General features: G+C 38.4%; 1 protein-coding gene across 1 annotated transcript in view; it reads right to left on the bottom strand.

Annotated features, from left to right (window-relative positions):
• Positions 1–15,241, bottom strand: part of nlgn2a (neuroligin 2a) — a 113,921-nt gene that overhangs the window by 55,438 nt on the left and 43,242 nt on the right. Inside the window, exon 3 of the mRNA XM_017472222.3 lies at positions 4,588–4,737. Coding sequence (XP_017327711.1) covers positions 4,588–4,737 — 150 coding nt within the window. The remainder of the gene's footprint in view (positions 1–4,587; positions 4,738–15,241) is intronic.

Here is a 15,241-nt window from a genome sequence, read left to right on the forward strand (position 1 = left end):
AAGAGAGGAAAGTGAAGACAAAAGGAGGACCCAAATTTCTCCTTGCTTTATTAGCAGTGGAGCTGCCGTGATATCCGGTGTGCCTGATGACCTGATGGTCAAGACACTGTTTTAATCATCAGCCAGACAGGCAGGAACAAGGTGAGGCCCGAGTCTTAATCACCCCCACTGCCACGGCAACCGCCACCAAGGCAACAAGTGATGCTGAGCAGAGAGAGGAAAAAGGGTAGCAACAATTTGCTCTATAACCACATACTCTTCAGGATGGGATGCATTGTGAGGAACATGAGTAATGTATGTTTGCTGTGGGAAACACAGAACACTTAGATTTAACTCAGCACAAAAACATAAACATGCTTTATTTAACGAGAGGCTAAGGCACAGCAGAGACCATTATGGCTATAAACTATAATTGTGTGTGTGTGTGTGTGTGTGTGTGTGTGTGTGTGTGTGTGTGTGTGTGTGTGTGTGTGTGGTGAGTTGGTTGCTTTGAGTATGCATCTCTGTTTTCTTTAATTGGCTTTGTGAGCATGTGTGTTTGAATGCTTATTAGATATGTGTGTGGTATATGTGTATCTATCTATTTGTGTGTATATACACAGTCATGTGAAAAAATAAGTACACCCCATGGAAACGGTTGGCTTTTTTGACATATTTGGACAAGCAAACATTGGATCCTCTTTGAAACCATGCCTATTAATAAAGGTGATGTACTCCATCAAATGATACACAACAATGGGCACTGTTTCAAAGATGATCAAATGTGTCAAAAAAGCCAACAATTTCCATGGGGTGTACTTCTTTTTTTCACATGACTGTACATCCAAGTAAGTCCATTCCAGATGATCCACAGGAGAACCTGTATCACATAACAATTGAAAAAAGCACAGGTACTTCTGAAGGCCAGCATGGTTGAGTTTAGGACAGTGATTTTCCACTGCATGCTGACCTGTGCTTTATCATTCAGTTTGAGCTGGCATTCGATTCCTGTCTTTCTGCCCGTCCATCTGTCTGTCTCCGTCTGGCATTACATGTGGCATTCTTCCCAGACAGTCATATCCATGAATACATACACACACATGAATACACACTGTTCTTTTTCCTCCTCAAAATCCCTGCTTTGTGCAATGCCAAAGGCAACAATGTATGGCACTGGAGACAGAAGGTTGTAGGATGTGTGCAGTCAGTTCTTATAAATTTCTTATGAATTGTCAATATTGAACAGTAGCCGAGGCCTCACTCGCTGAACTTCGACTCTGCTAGAGGCGCCTATTCTATGTATTCAAACATTGCGCATCCATATAAACAATGTGTGTAAACATACACATGTGTATGTTAAAGTGAAGCTCACACTACCGTGGTTCCACACGCTCTCAAGGAGACAAGAGCAGCTTTGGAGACACACTCCACCCCCTCCCCCCCCCGCCCCATCTCCCTCTCGCTCTTTTTTTTTAGCAGACCTTTCCATTTTTGCTAATGAAGCACAAATCTTGGAGCGATAGCCCTGGGCAGCACTGTAGTTAAAGTGAGATATGGAAAAGCTTATTTCTAACCGTGCTCACCCAATAAAGCTATCACACCCACCGCTGACTTGCATGAATGTACACTGTGCCCATATTTCAGTCATATAAAGCTAAAGTGGAAAATATTATTTAGTGTTTACGGGCCCCAAAATGCTCTTCTAGGACATGGCTTCTTTCAGTAGCTCAACTGACAGTGCTGAACAACCAAAATAGAAAGCTCATTATTCAATCACATGCTCGGTTTATGGTTCAATTGGGCTTCTAATCCTGCATTCATGCTAACTTGCTGATTTTGCTCCAGATAAGTGGGAACAAATGTTAATATTGTCACTTGTGGACTTGGCTTACCCAGTTCCAATAAGAAATGGTAGCCAAATTGCATACAAACTATTTGATAATTTATATACAATACTTTCACCTTGGTTTACATACATTTCAGCATTTTATTAAAACCAATAATAGAAGGACACAACAGCTGGAACTAACCTCAGATTGGAACTAAAGCCATACAAATTGGAGGGGGACATTGGGCAATCCACTCCATATTATTGAGGATTTTACTAAAGGTAGTCATTTGGATTTATCTTTTTTGTTTTGAGAAAATCTCAATATAAATGTTTTTTACAAGATTTTATATAAATGGCAAAAAATGTCTTTAGACCAATGCCATGTTGGATTCCTTAATGAAATTGGACCATATATATTATATATATATATATTACCCATTTTTTTATTTTGCCATAGCAAACTGAATAATTAGTTATTCATTTCATATACTTCTACATGATAGTAACTTTTATTTTGGGAAATGTTTTATCTTTTTGTGGCACCAACAAAAATCAATCCAATTGTTCTTTAGGATGCAGGGTAAGTTAAGGTGTGCTGCTGGACGTCCTTTTCAAGGATTCTTGAAAATGAGGTGTTAGCTAGAGACTAAGCAAACAAAGTTGTTAGAAAATTGGTTGCCAAAACACAAAACACACCGTGAGGAAGATTGGTTGAGTTATGACCTAAGATTTATTAGATATACACTGGCAGTTAATGTACTACATGTTAAAGGGATATTCCACCAAAAGATGACAGAACAGGGGCAACATCTCGGAGAACCAAAAGTCGAACATATTTATCTTTTTTTACAACACTCACAACAGTGAACTTGAAGATCCTGCAGAGATGGTAAGCATATTCTAGTTCCCCTAAAGCGCTTTTCCAAAAGAGACTTCAAAAGAGAATACAAACCAGTCATACATTTTAAAAACAGCCTTAATAGTTAGCCAGCTAGTCTGGGAGTTGGCGGTAGACCAACTTTGGGATGTGATGTTCAACTTGGGTGTGATGGTATGATGGGTGTCCACATAGTTTTGGCCATATAGTGTATGAATTGCCAGATACCATCTAGTTAAGGATGTTTAGTGTGTATAGTTCAGACTTTGTTTTGTAAAGTGTAAATTACACTCTGAAATCTGTAAACTTACTTGTTGTGTGATGCATTTGTTAGGCTGTGAATAACTTAACTTAAGCCGAATTATCTCTGTCCAAATGGGTACCAATGTTCTTCACAGATTTATTCCTCTAGCTTTCTGTAGTAAATGTTCTAGTTTACCAGTGTAAAATCTTCTAGCTACCTAGTGTTAAATGTTCACCTTTTAGCTGTGTAAAATGCTCTAGTTTTCCAGTGTTAAATGATCTAGTTTGTCTGCTGTAAATTTTATAGTTGTCAGTGTAAAATGTTCTAGTTTCCTAGTTTTTAAATGTTTTATTTTGCACTGATAAATGGTCTAGTTTTGCAGTGTTAAATAGTCTAGTATAGCAATGTTATATGTTCTAGTTATCCAGTGCTGAATGGTCTAGTTTGCCCGTTGCAAATGTTCTAGTTTTCCAATATCAAATGGTCTAGTTTTCCAGTGTTAACCCAATTTGCCTGTTGTAAAATATCCATATATAAAATGGATATTTTACTTTGGCATAACAGTACTTTGTTACTTCCCACCTCTGATAGCAGCATACTGATTTTTCTTGGCTTGTTGTTGGTGGGTAAGGCCAGAGTAAGCACAACCAACTGCTATTTTCCTCCAAGGGAACTGATAACGCATCTTTGGCTACTGCAGCTCATGAAGCCTCTTTTATTGTCTCAGTTCCTCCTCACTATATTCAAGCTTATTCATACACAGCTCAAAGTCCCTGCTTATGAGCACATCACAAAAGGTTTTGTCATCAGTTTCTTCAAAAGGTATGAAATCGATCCTCTATTTATGTTCCATACACAACAATTAAGCTATGTTTCCTCATGACATAATTGGGTTGAGATTCAGCAGTAAATGCAGTGAAAGCATCACTGACAGCATTAAGCAAGTCAAACATTATTTTGGGCGAAACAAAACACTCAGTAGTTTCTATAGTCGACTTACATCAAAGCAGGGCTTTCCAACATGGCACGCGTTTTTGGTGTTTAAAAGTGGTTGTGTGATGTTATCAGTGCAGGGGTTTTCACCTTCACTGATGGAGATCTATTGCATTGCAGTTTCATAGCATTTAATATAGGACAAAAAAAAAAATCATGACAATAAGATGATAAGCTGATGTAGGTGCAGACTAAGAGTGTCCATTTGGGTGTTAAACACGATTAAAAAGAACACATAGCGTGGTGTCCAAATTCAGTCTTGGTAATAGCACTCCACAAATTAGTGTTTCTGCTCCAACATACCATTAACTCAGCACAAGATTCATTAGTTTAATTCAGTGGTCAGGAGGGAAAAACAGGGACACTGCTGCTTTACAATATCCAGAAACGGTTTCTGCTCTAATAATACTTTTAGAGAAACAGAGATAATATTAGACTTATCAAGTATGAGGTAGCAGCAGCAAACTGACTCAAAACATAAGAGTGGTCAGAAACTGATCTCTGACCCATAACTGGCAGCCTATGACTACCATGTAAACTCTATATGGTAGATCCTTGCTCTGATCTTGAGTCTATTAACTATAACCCATCAAAGGGTAGCAGGAGTTGATTCATTGATTGCTCAAATGATTGAATATTCTGAATAAGAGACAGGAGACTCACCTAGCACTCCCAGTCTGTAGTTCATGGTGACCACAATGACATTGCCGTAAGCTGCCAGCACGCTTGCGTCAAACATGTTTCCAGTTCCTTCCATGTATGAGCCGCCATGAATGAATAGCATGACAGGTTTCTTCCTGCGGTCACGAATATCTGAGAACAAATTATTCAAAACACAGGAAAGTGCAAGTGAGTTGAAGCTAAGGATGTGGTAAAAGCACTGGGTCACCAACAGGTACTTTGGATGAAGGTACTGAATATAATCATGCTCGCTGGAGTCTCTCTGGGAATGAACTATGCTTAATTCTGTAGGTTTTACAGAAACCAGAGACAAGGCCTGTTTTTGATGATGGAAAATATAGATCTGCTAATGGATTATGATTCAAAAGAACAGAACTGTGCCTTTTGTGTTCTTTTGCTTGGTCAAAACATTTATTTATTTATTTATTTAGTCTCTTCCAAATCTAATTTTTAAACAAAATAATAATAATAATAATAATAATAATAATAATAATAATAATAATAATAATTTCCCTACCCCTTGGTTGTTCTCTGTGACTTCCTACAGTCCATATACAATCAAAAGCTGTTTCATTTATTCTATATTAATATAAAATAAAATACACCATCTCTCATTCTCATTTAAACAGATATAATCGGACAAAACATGCAATTAACATGAAAAATATGAAGGACAGTTTAAATCCAAGGCCTGCTAGAGAACCAATGTTCAATTGTATCCTCTCTCAATAACAAGCTACACTGGATAAAAGTGTTGCTCAATGACGAAATGTAATATGAGAGGTAACTACTCAGTGTTGCATGAGTAATTGTTTCAGCTCTTTGCTCCAATATAAGAAATATTCTGTAAATGACTACTGTGATATTTCAATAGTTTTCTGTAAGGATGTACCAAGTGCTCTTGAAAGACCCAGATATCAGTAAGGCCAAAGCATTAAACAAACATACACCCACACACACTCAACCTCTGTGCACGAAACGTAGCCTCTGAAACACCAATTTACACCCACACACACATCAGAGATATGCACTTTCACCCCTATACACGAACATGTATAATACAGACATGGGCATCTATGATTGAAGCTTGCTATGGTAACTGACTTAACTTGATTGCCCATTCCTTCCCTTCCCATAGCAGCCATTCAATCAACTAGCTAACCGTACTGGATGGCAGTGTGCCATCACTCAGACACACATGTACACACACATGATTACATATGAGCCATGACCACATGGACACTGCGTTTAACTGTGACATGAGTCGAGTGATTGATAGCCTCTACACCCTATACCTCCCCTCTCTCACTCCTTCATCTTACCCACTCCCTCTTGATCTCAACCACTTCATTATTTTAAATTTGAAACTTTAAACAGCCTTTCTTCCACCTCTTATCCCATCACTGTTTCTCTCCACTTCATTCAAAATCCTCTCTGTCCCCCTCTCCTCTTCAACAGATCCATTTAAAGCCTCAATCTTCCCTTGTAAAAACTCCACAAACATCACAGTCTTTTTTGATGACCCGATGTAGCCTTGTTTCTGAATTTACACACTGCACACATGATAGTGTAAAATGGGAAGACAGAGAAGAGTGAAACAGGAAAGAAAAGGAAAGCGAGAGGGAGGACTTGAGAGAAGGTCAGATAGAGGTTGTAAGGTAGGGAGAGCTAGAGGAAGATGATAGGTAGAGCTAGTGGGAAAGAGGTATGGAGAACATGATGACCAGAAAGAAAGGGGAAAAAAAGGCCAGAAGGAGTGAGAGGACCAGCAGGTATTAAAATCCACCTCAGGTGGATTTTCACTTATCATATCATAAATACAGATGCATGTGGCTAAATTACTTTGACAACACACTTTATTAGGAACACCTGTACACATGCACATTTATACAGTTACAGTTGTGCTCATAAATTTACATACCCCTTGCAGAATTTGCAAAATGTTAATAATTAAAAAAAAAGAGGGTCATTAAAATTGCATTTTGTTTTGAATTGCCCTGAATAAGCTATTTCACATAATATATGTTTACATATAGTCCACAAGATGCAATAATAACTGAATTTACACAAATGAAACAGTTCAAAAAGTTTACATATGCTTGATTCTTAATATTGTGTGCTATTACCTTGATGATCAATGACTGTTCAATTTGTTTTGTGATAGTTGTTCATGAGTCTCTTGTTTGTCCTGAGCAGTTAAAATGCCCACTGTCCTTCAAAAAAATCCTCCAGGTCTTGCACATTCTTTGGTTTTCCAGCATCTTCTGCATATTTGACCCCTTTCCAACAGTGTCTATATGATTTTGAGATCCATCTTTTAACACTGAGGACAACTGAAGGACAGCTAAGGTACAAACATTCACTGATGCTCAAGAAGGTAACATGATACATTAAGAGCCAGGGGGGTGTAAACCTTTGAACAGGATGATCAGTGTAAATTATTATTATTTCATCTTCTGGGAAACATATAAATATCTTATGTAGCTTCTGAAGGAAGTACTAAATGAAAAAAAAAGTTCATTAAACAAAATTATAAGAAATTACACCAATCAACCTGTTCAAAAAGATTTTAAAACTATTATTAACATTTTGCATCAGAATGAAGAAAAAATCTTTGTGACTTTGATTGTGGCACAGATGCTGGTGCCATAAGGGCTGGTTTGAGTATATCATAAACTTCTGGTCTCCTGAGAATTTCACAATCAGCAGTCTCTAGAATTTATACCAAAAGGTATGATGTTCCTAATTGGGTAGACAGTGACTGTATAGTTGTACTGTGAACGGCAGCACATCCTGATGAGTCTCTAATATGCATTTTTGACACTGTCACCAGTTTTTCCAGGTTCATTGTTTTCCAGTGGAATCGAGCTACATTTAAATTCTCCTGCCATGCAGCATGGGAATGTTGTAGAGATTATATTGAATAAATCTATACACTAAGATTAGAATAATGGCTAAGGGCAGTTTCCTTTCATACAGTCCCCTCTGAAAGTATTATAACTGCAAGGCCAATTCTGTTACTTGTGCTATGCACTGTTTTCATTCGGGTTTGAGATCAAAAGATGGATATGAGATGATAAATCAGAATTTCAGCTTTTCTTTTTCTTTACAGAATTTCCTGATATTTACATCTAGATGTGTTCAACAACTTAGAAGTTGGCACCTTATGTTTGAATGCACCCATTTTCAATTGATCAAAAACACTGACAAGAGTTTCTTGTTAAGCAGGTGTGCCCTGTTTAGATTTTTAAACAATTAATAGCTCTGAATGTCTACTCTTGGTGTGAGCCTTGGGTTTTACCTGTGAATACTGCATTTGTTGTTAAAAAGGATAAACCAACATGAAGACCAGAGCGCTGCATATGGAATAAAAAAAAACATTTTGAAGCTGAGAAAAGAGGGAAATCAATTAGAGCCATTGCATATACATTGGGCATAGTCAGTACAACAATTTGTAATGTCCAGAAAAAGAAAGAAACCACTGATGTACTAATAATCAGACATCCAACAGGTCGGCCAAGGAAAACAACAGCAGTTGATGACAGACACATTGTTACAGCTGTGATGAAAACCCTAAAAACAACCATCAGTGACAGCACCAACAACCTCCACACAGGGGGTGAAGGTATCACAATCCACCATTTGAAGAAGACTTTGAGAGCAGAAATATAGAGGCTAATTTACACAGAAATGCATCCATTATAACTGGGAGGATCATGCAACAAACAATGACCCAAAACATGTTGCCAAGTGCCAACACAACATCAGAGGAAAAAAGTGGACGGTATCAGTATCAGCCAGGATTTAGTCCTCATCATAGCACCTCATCGTAGCACAGAGTCAGCGTTCATTAAAGTAATAAACGACCTACTACTGGCCTCTGATCAGGGTTGTGTCTCGCTGCTTGTATTACTTGACAGCTTTTGATACTATAGATCATCCTATTCCCCTTGATAGATTAGAAAATGTTGTTGGCATTAAGGGATCAGTCCTCCCCTGGCTCAGGTCTTATTTGACCGATCGTTATCAGTTCGTAGATGTAAATGGAGACTTCTCTATGCATACCGAGGTTAAATTTGGTGTTCCACAAGGTTCTGTTTTAGGCCCACTGTTTTTACTTTATATATGCTACCTCTAGTTCAAATTATTCATAAACACGGAATTAGCTTCCATTGTTATGCTGATGATACACAGTTGTATGTTTCAGCGAAGCCAGAGGACAGACAGCAGCTCAATAAAGTTGAAGAATGTGTAAAGGACATTAGATGTTGGATGCTAACTAACTTCCTTTTACTTAATTCTAATAAGACAGAAGTACTTGTATTATCACCACATGTAGCTAGAAGTAAGCTTTCTGATCTCATAGTAACTCTGGATGGACTTTCTGTTTCATCATGTGCACCAGTAAAAGACCTTGGTGTGATTATTGACTCCAGTCTATCATTTGATGCTCATGTAGATAATATTACTAGGATAGCCTTTCATCTCAGAAATATTTCCAAGATAAGAAATATATTGTCAGTACATGATGCAGAAATATTAGTTCATGCTTTTGTCACCTCTAGACTAGATTGTTGTAATGCATTACTGTCCGGATGTTCCAGTAGGTGCATAAACAAACTCTAGTTAGTCCAGAATGCAGCTGCTAGAGTCCTAACTAGAACCAGAAGATACGACCACATCACCCCGATCTTATCAACACTGCATTGGCTCCCAGTGAAATCTTGCATTGATTATAAAATAGCTATTATTAACCTATAAAGCAGTAAATGGTCTCGCGCCACAGGTATCTAAATGACCTTTTGGTTTTCTATGATCCGCCACGCCTACTTAGATCAAAAGATGCAGGATATTTGACGGTACCTTGAATACTGAAGGCAACAGCAGGGGGGATAAGCTTTCTCTTATAGAGCCCCACAGTTATGGAACAACCGTCCAATTGGTGTTCGGGACTCAGACACAGTCTCAGTGTTTAAGTCTAGGCTTAAAACGTATTTGTTTACTCAAGCCTACCATGACTAGACTTTGTTACGCTAAGCACAGTCCTAATAATCTTTTCTCTCCCTCTCTCCTTCTGTCGAGCAACACACGATTTTATGGAGATACTAGAGATCCTGATCCTTTCTGCTCTCCGGACCTGCCTGATCTGTTTCGGATGTCCTACCTCTGGATGGAGCTCTCATCTACTCCAATTCCAGATTGCTGGGACTACAGCTGCTTCTAAGGCCAAACAGACTTCATATAAAACCATAATGAACTTTTTCACACTATCTGTTGTTACCCAGATGAGGATGGGTTCCTTTCTGAGTCTGGTTCCTCTTAAGGTTTCTTCCTCTTAACACCTTAGGGAGTTTTTCCTTGCCACCATCGCCGCCAAGTGAATCTCCAGACCTTTGAGTCCAGTTGAGAATGCATTTCACATCCTGAAAAGGTTGTGGAAATTAGACAACACTCGCAGACTCGTCCTCTGAAGGTAAAAAGGTTTATTACAGAAAGATGGTTAATACAGGATAGAATAAAGCAGGATCGAATAATGAGAGCGCTCTGGAGTCCTTGTACTAAACCACTACTATATATATGAAACACAGTGCATGACATAATTCTGTGTACCGATAAGAAGTTTGAGGCAGTTTGAACACGCTTTGTTGTAGGATCTTGGAAGATGTTTAGATGAACCTTGAACATAGAACATGTTTGTGTCTCTGTAAGCAGATAAACATTCTGTATTGATCTCAGTGACATGACATGGCCTTCTTAGGCATTATCCTCACATGAGAATGAAACCGAACAAGAACAAACTTATTACAAAGTAAAAATGAGTAATTTCACTCACAAGATTGAACGGAGAAATCCCTTAGAAAAACAATGAATGAAAGAAGCTGCAGTACAAGCCTGGAACAGCATCTTTACTTTCACTAGCATCATTACTTTCAGACTCATCTGTTCCAATACTTTTGTTCACATATTAATTGGGTGGTCTGTCACCAAACATCAGGAAATTTCATCAGGAAATGAAAGCTGAAATTCTGCTCTATCATGTCATATTCATCTTTTGATCTCAAACCCAAATGTCTTCAGTGTATAGCCAAAAAAAGTATTGGCCTTGCTGCTCCAGTACTTTCAGAGGGGATTGTACATGCTTTGTTCCATTTTTTCATGAGCTCTGCTCATTACAGCAAGAATGTAGACTTTGTGTGTCAGTGAATTAGTTTATTCATTCTCACAGCTTTTATTTATTTATAACAACACCAATAATAATACAAAGCAATTGTGGCGCTGTGGTGAAATAACTATTTAAGGAAATTGCACGTTTTAATACTTTATTAAAAAATGTTGTATGATATTACATGAATATTACAACATACGGTATTTTGCAAAAACGGTCTTGATGTTGGACTTTAAACCAGCGTACAGGATTTGGAAAGAGAAAATTTTGTTAGTTTGGTCGTGTACATTCAGCCATCAGACAGTGCTGTTAAAGGAATCATTATTATACTGGTGAACAGAATATTAAGTCAGTCGAGTGCTAAAATAGTCAGCAAGCATGCCACAAATTAATCTCCAGACATAAGCTTGAAACGGCTGTTGAAGTTCTGGAAACACAAAAAGTATAAGCTAACTACAATGCAGGCGTGCTGCTATCATATATTTAATATCTGGCAGTATATTCAAGTTTTTGAGACTGTCGAGAGACTGATTTTTAAAAACCTACAAACTCTGGGACGGGGGAACGGGGGCATAGAGGGCTAGAGGAGGGGAGGTATGGAGCGCCAGAAGGATGGAGGAAAGGAGAGGTAGAGGTAGAGTGATGCAGAGATTCAGATGGAGGGAGGGAGTAGGGAGAACAAAAGAAAGGGATATGTGGAGAGAAAGAGAGACAGGGACCATAAGGCCTCACTCCTGCTGATCCTTTCATGCAGAACACAGATACTGGATTGATTAGAGACAAACTTGTGTTTACTGCTTTCAGTGTGTGTGTGTGTGTGTGTGTGTGTGTGTGTGTGTGTATGTGTGTGTGTGGGTTGGTGGCAGTAGTGTTTCGACTGTGGAGTTTCTATCTGTTCTGTGAACTTAATTAGTTCCAAATCCATTGGACACAGCCATGCTCGCCTTTCTTTTTTCTCTGTTCTCCACCCTCCCCTCATCCCATTAAAATGCTGCTACAACACAATGGGCTCTTGGCGACGTGAGACTGTGGTCTGGATAAATCCATTTCTGATGCTGTCAAGCTCCATGGTAATTGTTACTGGGTGTTGTTCAGTTACTGAAGATACAGTGTAGTTACACAATTTGCAGCTCTATCAGCTGTGGTCTTGCATGTGCTTGTGTTTGTGTTTGGGGAGAAAAGAAGGAAAGTACTGTAATTTTCCAGAGAAGATAAATCAGTTCATCAATATCAATTTGGTATTGATAACTATTTCAGGAGCATTTTCTAAATGCTTTATAGTTTAAAGACAATTCTAACATTTGGAAGGAGTGTTTACTCTCTCTCTCTCTCGCTCTCTTTCCTTCCCCTCTTGTTACAGTATGTCTTTGTGGGTCTCCCCTCCGAGCTTCAGTCAGTCTACCAGCACTTTGTTCCATTGAAACTCGAACTCTGTCTTTCAACTTCCGTTCTTTGAAAGTGTAACCCACAGGCACCTGAACTTAGTCTAAACCTGACTTCTCTACTTCGATAGCTTTCTTTGTAAAGAGCTCATCAGTAAAATTAATGGGCTTTGTGTGGAGTTGGAATGAACTCTTGTAGACACTGTGCTCCTCAGGAGATGATACTTTTTAAAATCATCTATTCATAGCTGATCATTTTTCAGAGCATGCTTGGAATTCACCTTCCTTTGAAGTCACCCAAGGCATTTTACATACTCTAATGAATAATAAGTTTCCTGACATGGTAGTCCCAAAAAAATGTCAACAGACAACAAGAAAAACGAACTGACGTGCCGGCTTTTTCCAAGAAATCCAAACTCAAGAAATATGCAATTGATATAAAAGCCCCCAACCCTGCATGTGACTGCCCATGCACCCCAAATGTTGGGGTGAAAATAACCCAACCGGTAACCCAACTAACTTTGGGTTCAAGTCTGGGCTCTGGCTGGGCCACTCTAGGACATTCACAGAGTTGTCCCTAAGCCACTCTTGCATTGTCTTGGCTGTGTGTTTAGGGTCAGTGTCCTGTTAAAAGTGAACCTTCTGCCCAGTCTGAAGTCCTAAGCACTCTGGAACATGGTTTCATCAAGGATATCTCTGTATTTTGCTGCATTCAGCTTTCTTTCTAGCCTGATCAGTACTCCAGTCCCTGTCCCTTCACCGTTGGGATGATATTGTACAGGTATTCAGCAATGCCTGGTTTCGTCCAGACTAAGACCCTTATCCCTGATTGCTCAGTTTGGCTGGGCAGCCAGCTCTTGGAAGAGTACTGGTTGTTCCAAAGTTCTTCCATTAAAGTATTATCGAAGCCACTGTGCTCTTGGGAACCTTCAATGCAGCAGAAATATTTCAGTAGACTTCCTTAGATCTGTGCCTCAGCACAATCCTGTCTCTCTGCACTCTAGGCAGTTTGTTTGACCTCAGGGCTTGTTTTTTTGCTCTGATATGCATTGTCACCTGATAGGCTGTATATGGACAGTTTTGTGCCTTTCCAAATCATATCCAATCAATTGAATTTGCCTCAGCTGAACGGCAATAAAAGTGTAGAAACATCTCAAAGAAGATCCAAAGAAATGGGATGCACTTGAGCTAAATTTCAAGTGTCATAGCAAAGGGTCTGAATACTTATGTGACTTATATGTGATATTTCAGTTTTGTCTTTTTAATACATTTGCAAGGTCGTCACAAATCTGGTTTTTGCTTTGTCATTATGGGTTATGGAGTATAGCTTGATGTGGGGAAAAATTAAAGCATTTTAGCATAAGGGTGCAACATAACAAAATGTGAACAAAAATGAAGGGATCTGAATACTTTCTGAATGCACTGTACCTGTGCAATGGATAACAAAACTCAGACTTGAATATTTGCATCTGTTCCTTTTCTATTTGTAATTTCATTAAATATATTTTGATTTATTGTCAAATGTAGGCGAACAAATAAGTTAGAACTGACATCTATGACCCGATATTGAACAACATTCAGAGGTGAATCAAGCTCTGCAGTACATTTTCTTTTAAAGAGTTCAATGTGCTTTAGGCTAGTGGGAGTGAAGTGCTTTATAGCTCATATAAGAGTTCATTTTCTCTTTGATCCACTCCCATGGACAGAGACTGAGCATGATGCATCACTGCGCTGACTAAAACCATGAAAATTCTATTTCACAAAATGGATACACATACAAAGCGTTGTCGAATAAGTGCTTTTATCCAACATATTACAAATATCAACTCAAGCATATATGAAAAATGGTTTAGCGCAGTGCTCGAATTGAATAATGTCTTATGGGGCATCCCCAGCATAAGACTCTTTTTTTTCCCCAGTGGTGCTTATGTTTGGGGGGTTGTCTCAATATACAATTTATACAAAATATACCATATATTAATTCAATCATAATATGCAATGTATATATGTTATATAAATAAGATAATGGACTAAAAATGTGTACAAGAAAGAGATAAGCTACTATTCTTTTAAATGGCTTACTCCAAGTAATACTGGATTTAGAAGGTGACAAAGAAGCAGACCCAAAAGGACAACTATGGCAAATATACCAGGGGCCTATATATAAAGCACTTGAAAACCTGTAAAAGCATGGGACTTGAAAATACATTGAAATGTCTCAAAAATGGTAGAAAATAATCAGATGGCTTCCAGACTCACTGGATGATATCACTGTCAGACTCAGTAGTGGCACAGGAATAATTTCATAATGTCTCAGAAAGCAGTAATAAAGGAACAGTCAGTAACTTCCAAAAGCCCTGTTGTTTAAGGACCTTTGTTTATTTCTTAAAGAGGATGGCAAAATACTATCAGGCTGTTATGACACTATAGAGTTGAGATTAGATATGAACCCAGGTGCAGGAGCTTTATTCAAAGAGTGCAGGACAACTGGGCAAACAGGATACAGTCTTTAGAATATATAAGTTTTACATAGGCATAGCCAGAGGAGATTCTCAAGTCAGCTCAGCATTCATCCATAACAGCTGTCAGGGTAATTTCAGGAACCAGTGGGTGAAGATATAAACCAAAACTCATGACAGGTATCACAAACATCTCCTCAGATTAGAACAGAACTCAGAACAGGTAAGAATCACTGGTAAGCATCAAATTTCCTCAGAAGCAGGGATAAACAAAAATCTCAAATGAGGAATAAAACTCAGACTACTCAGGCAAGGTATAAACTCTGTGCCCACAATTGAAATTGAGAATGGAACATGTTTCTCAATGTAGGTAGGAATAAACATAGTAGTTCCAAAATAAACTTTGAAGGTGCTGAATGAATATTCTAGGAAAATCGAGAAATAACAGTCTCCAAAATCAAAACAAAGGAAGTCTCTTTTTAAATATCAACAGCACTCATAGAAAACACATATCTGAAGTCCAACCTGAGACACAAATAACATCCAGGAAAACATAATAAGACGCATACTTCCATAAGTGCACAGAGATATTTACAACATTCAAAGCCAGACAAAGACTGATTGTCATT

This window comes from Ictalurus punctatus, chromosome 7 (assembly GCF_001660625.3).
Source record: "Ictalurus punctatus breed USDA103 chromosome 7, Coco_2.0, whole genome shotgun sequence".
NCBI lineage: Eukaryota > Metazoa > Chordata > Actinopteri > Siluriformes > Ictaluridae > Ictalurus > Ictalurus punctatus.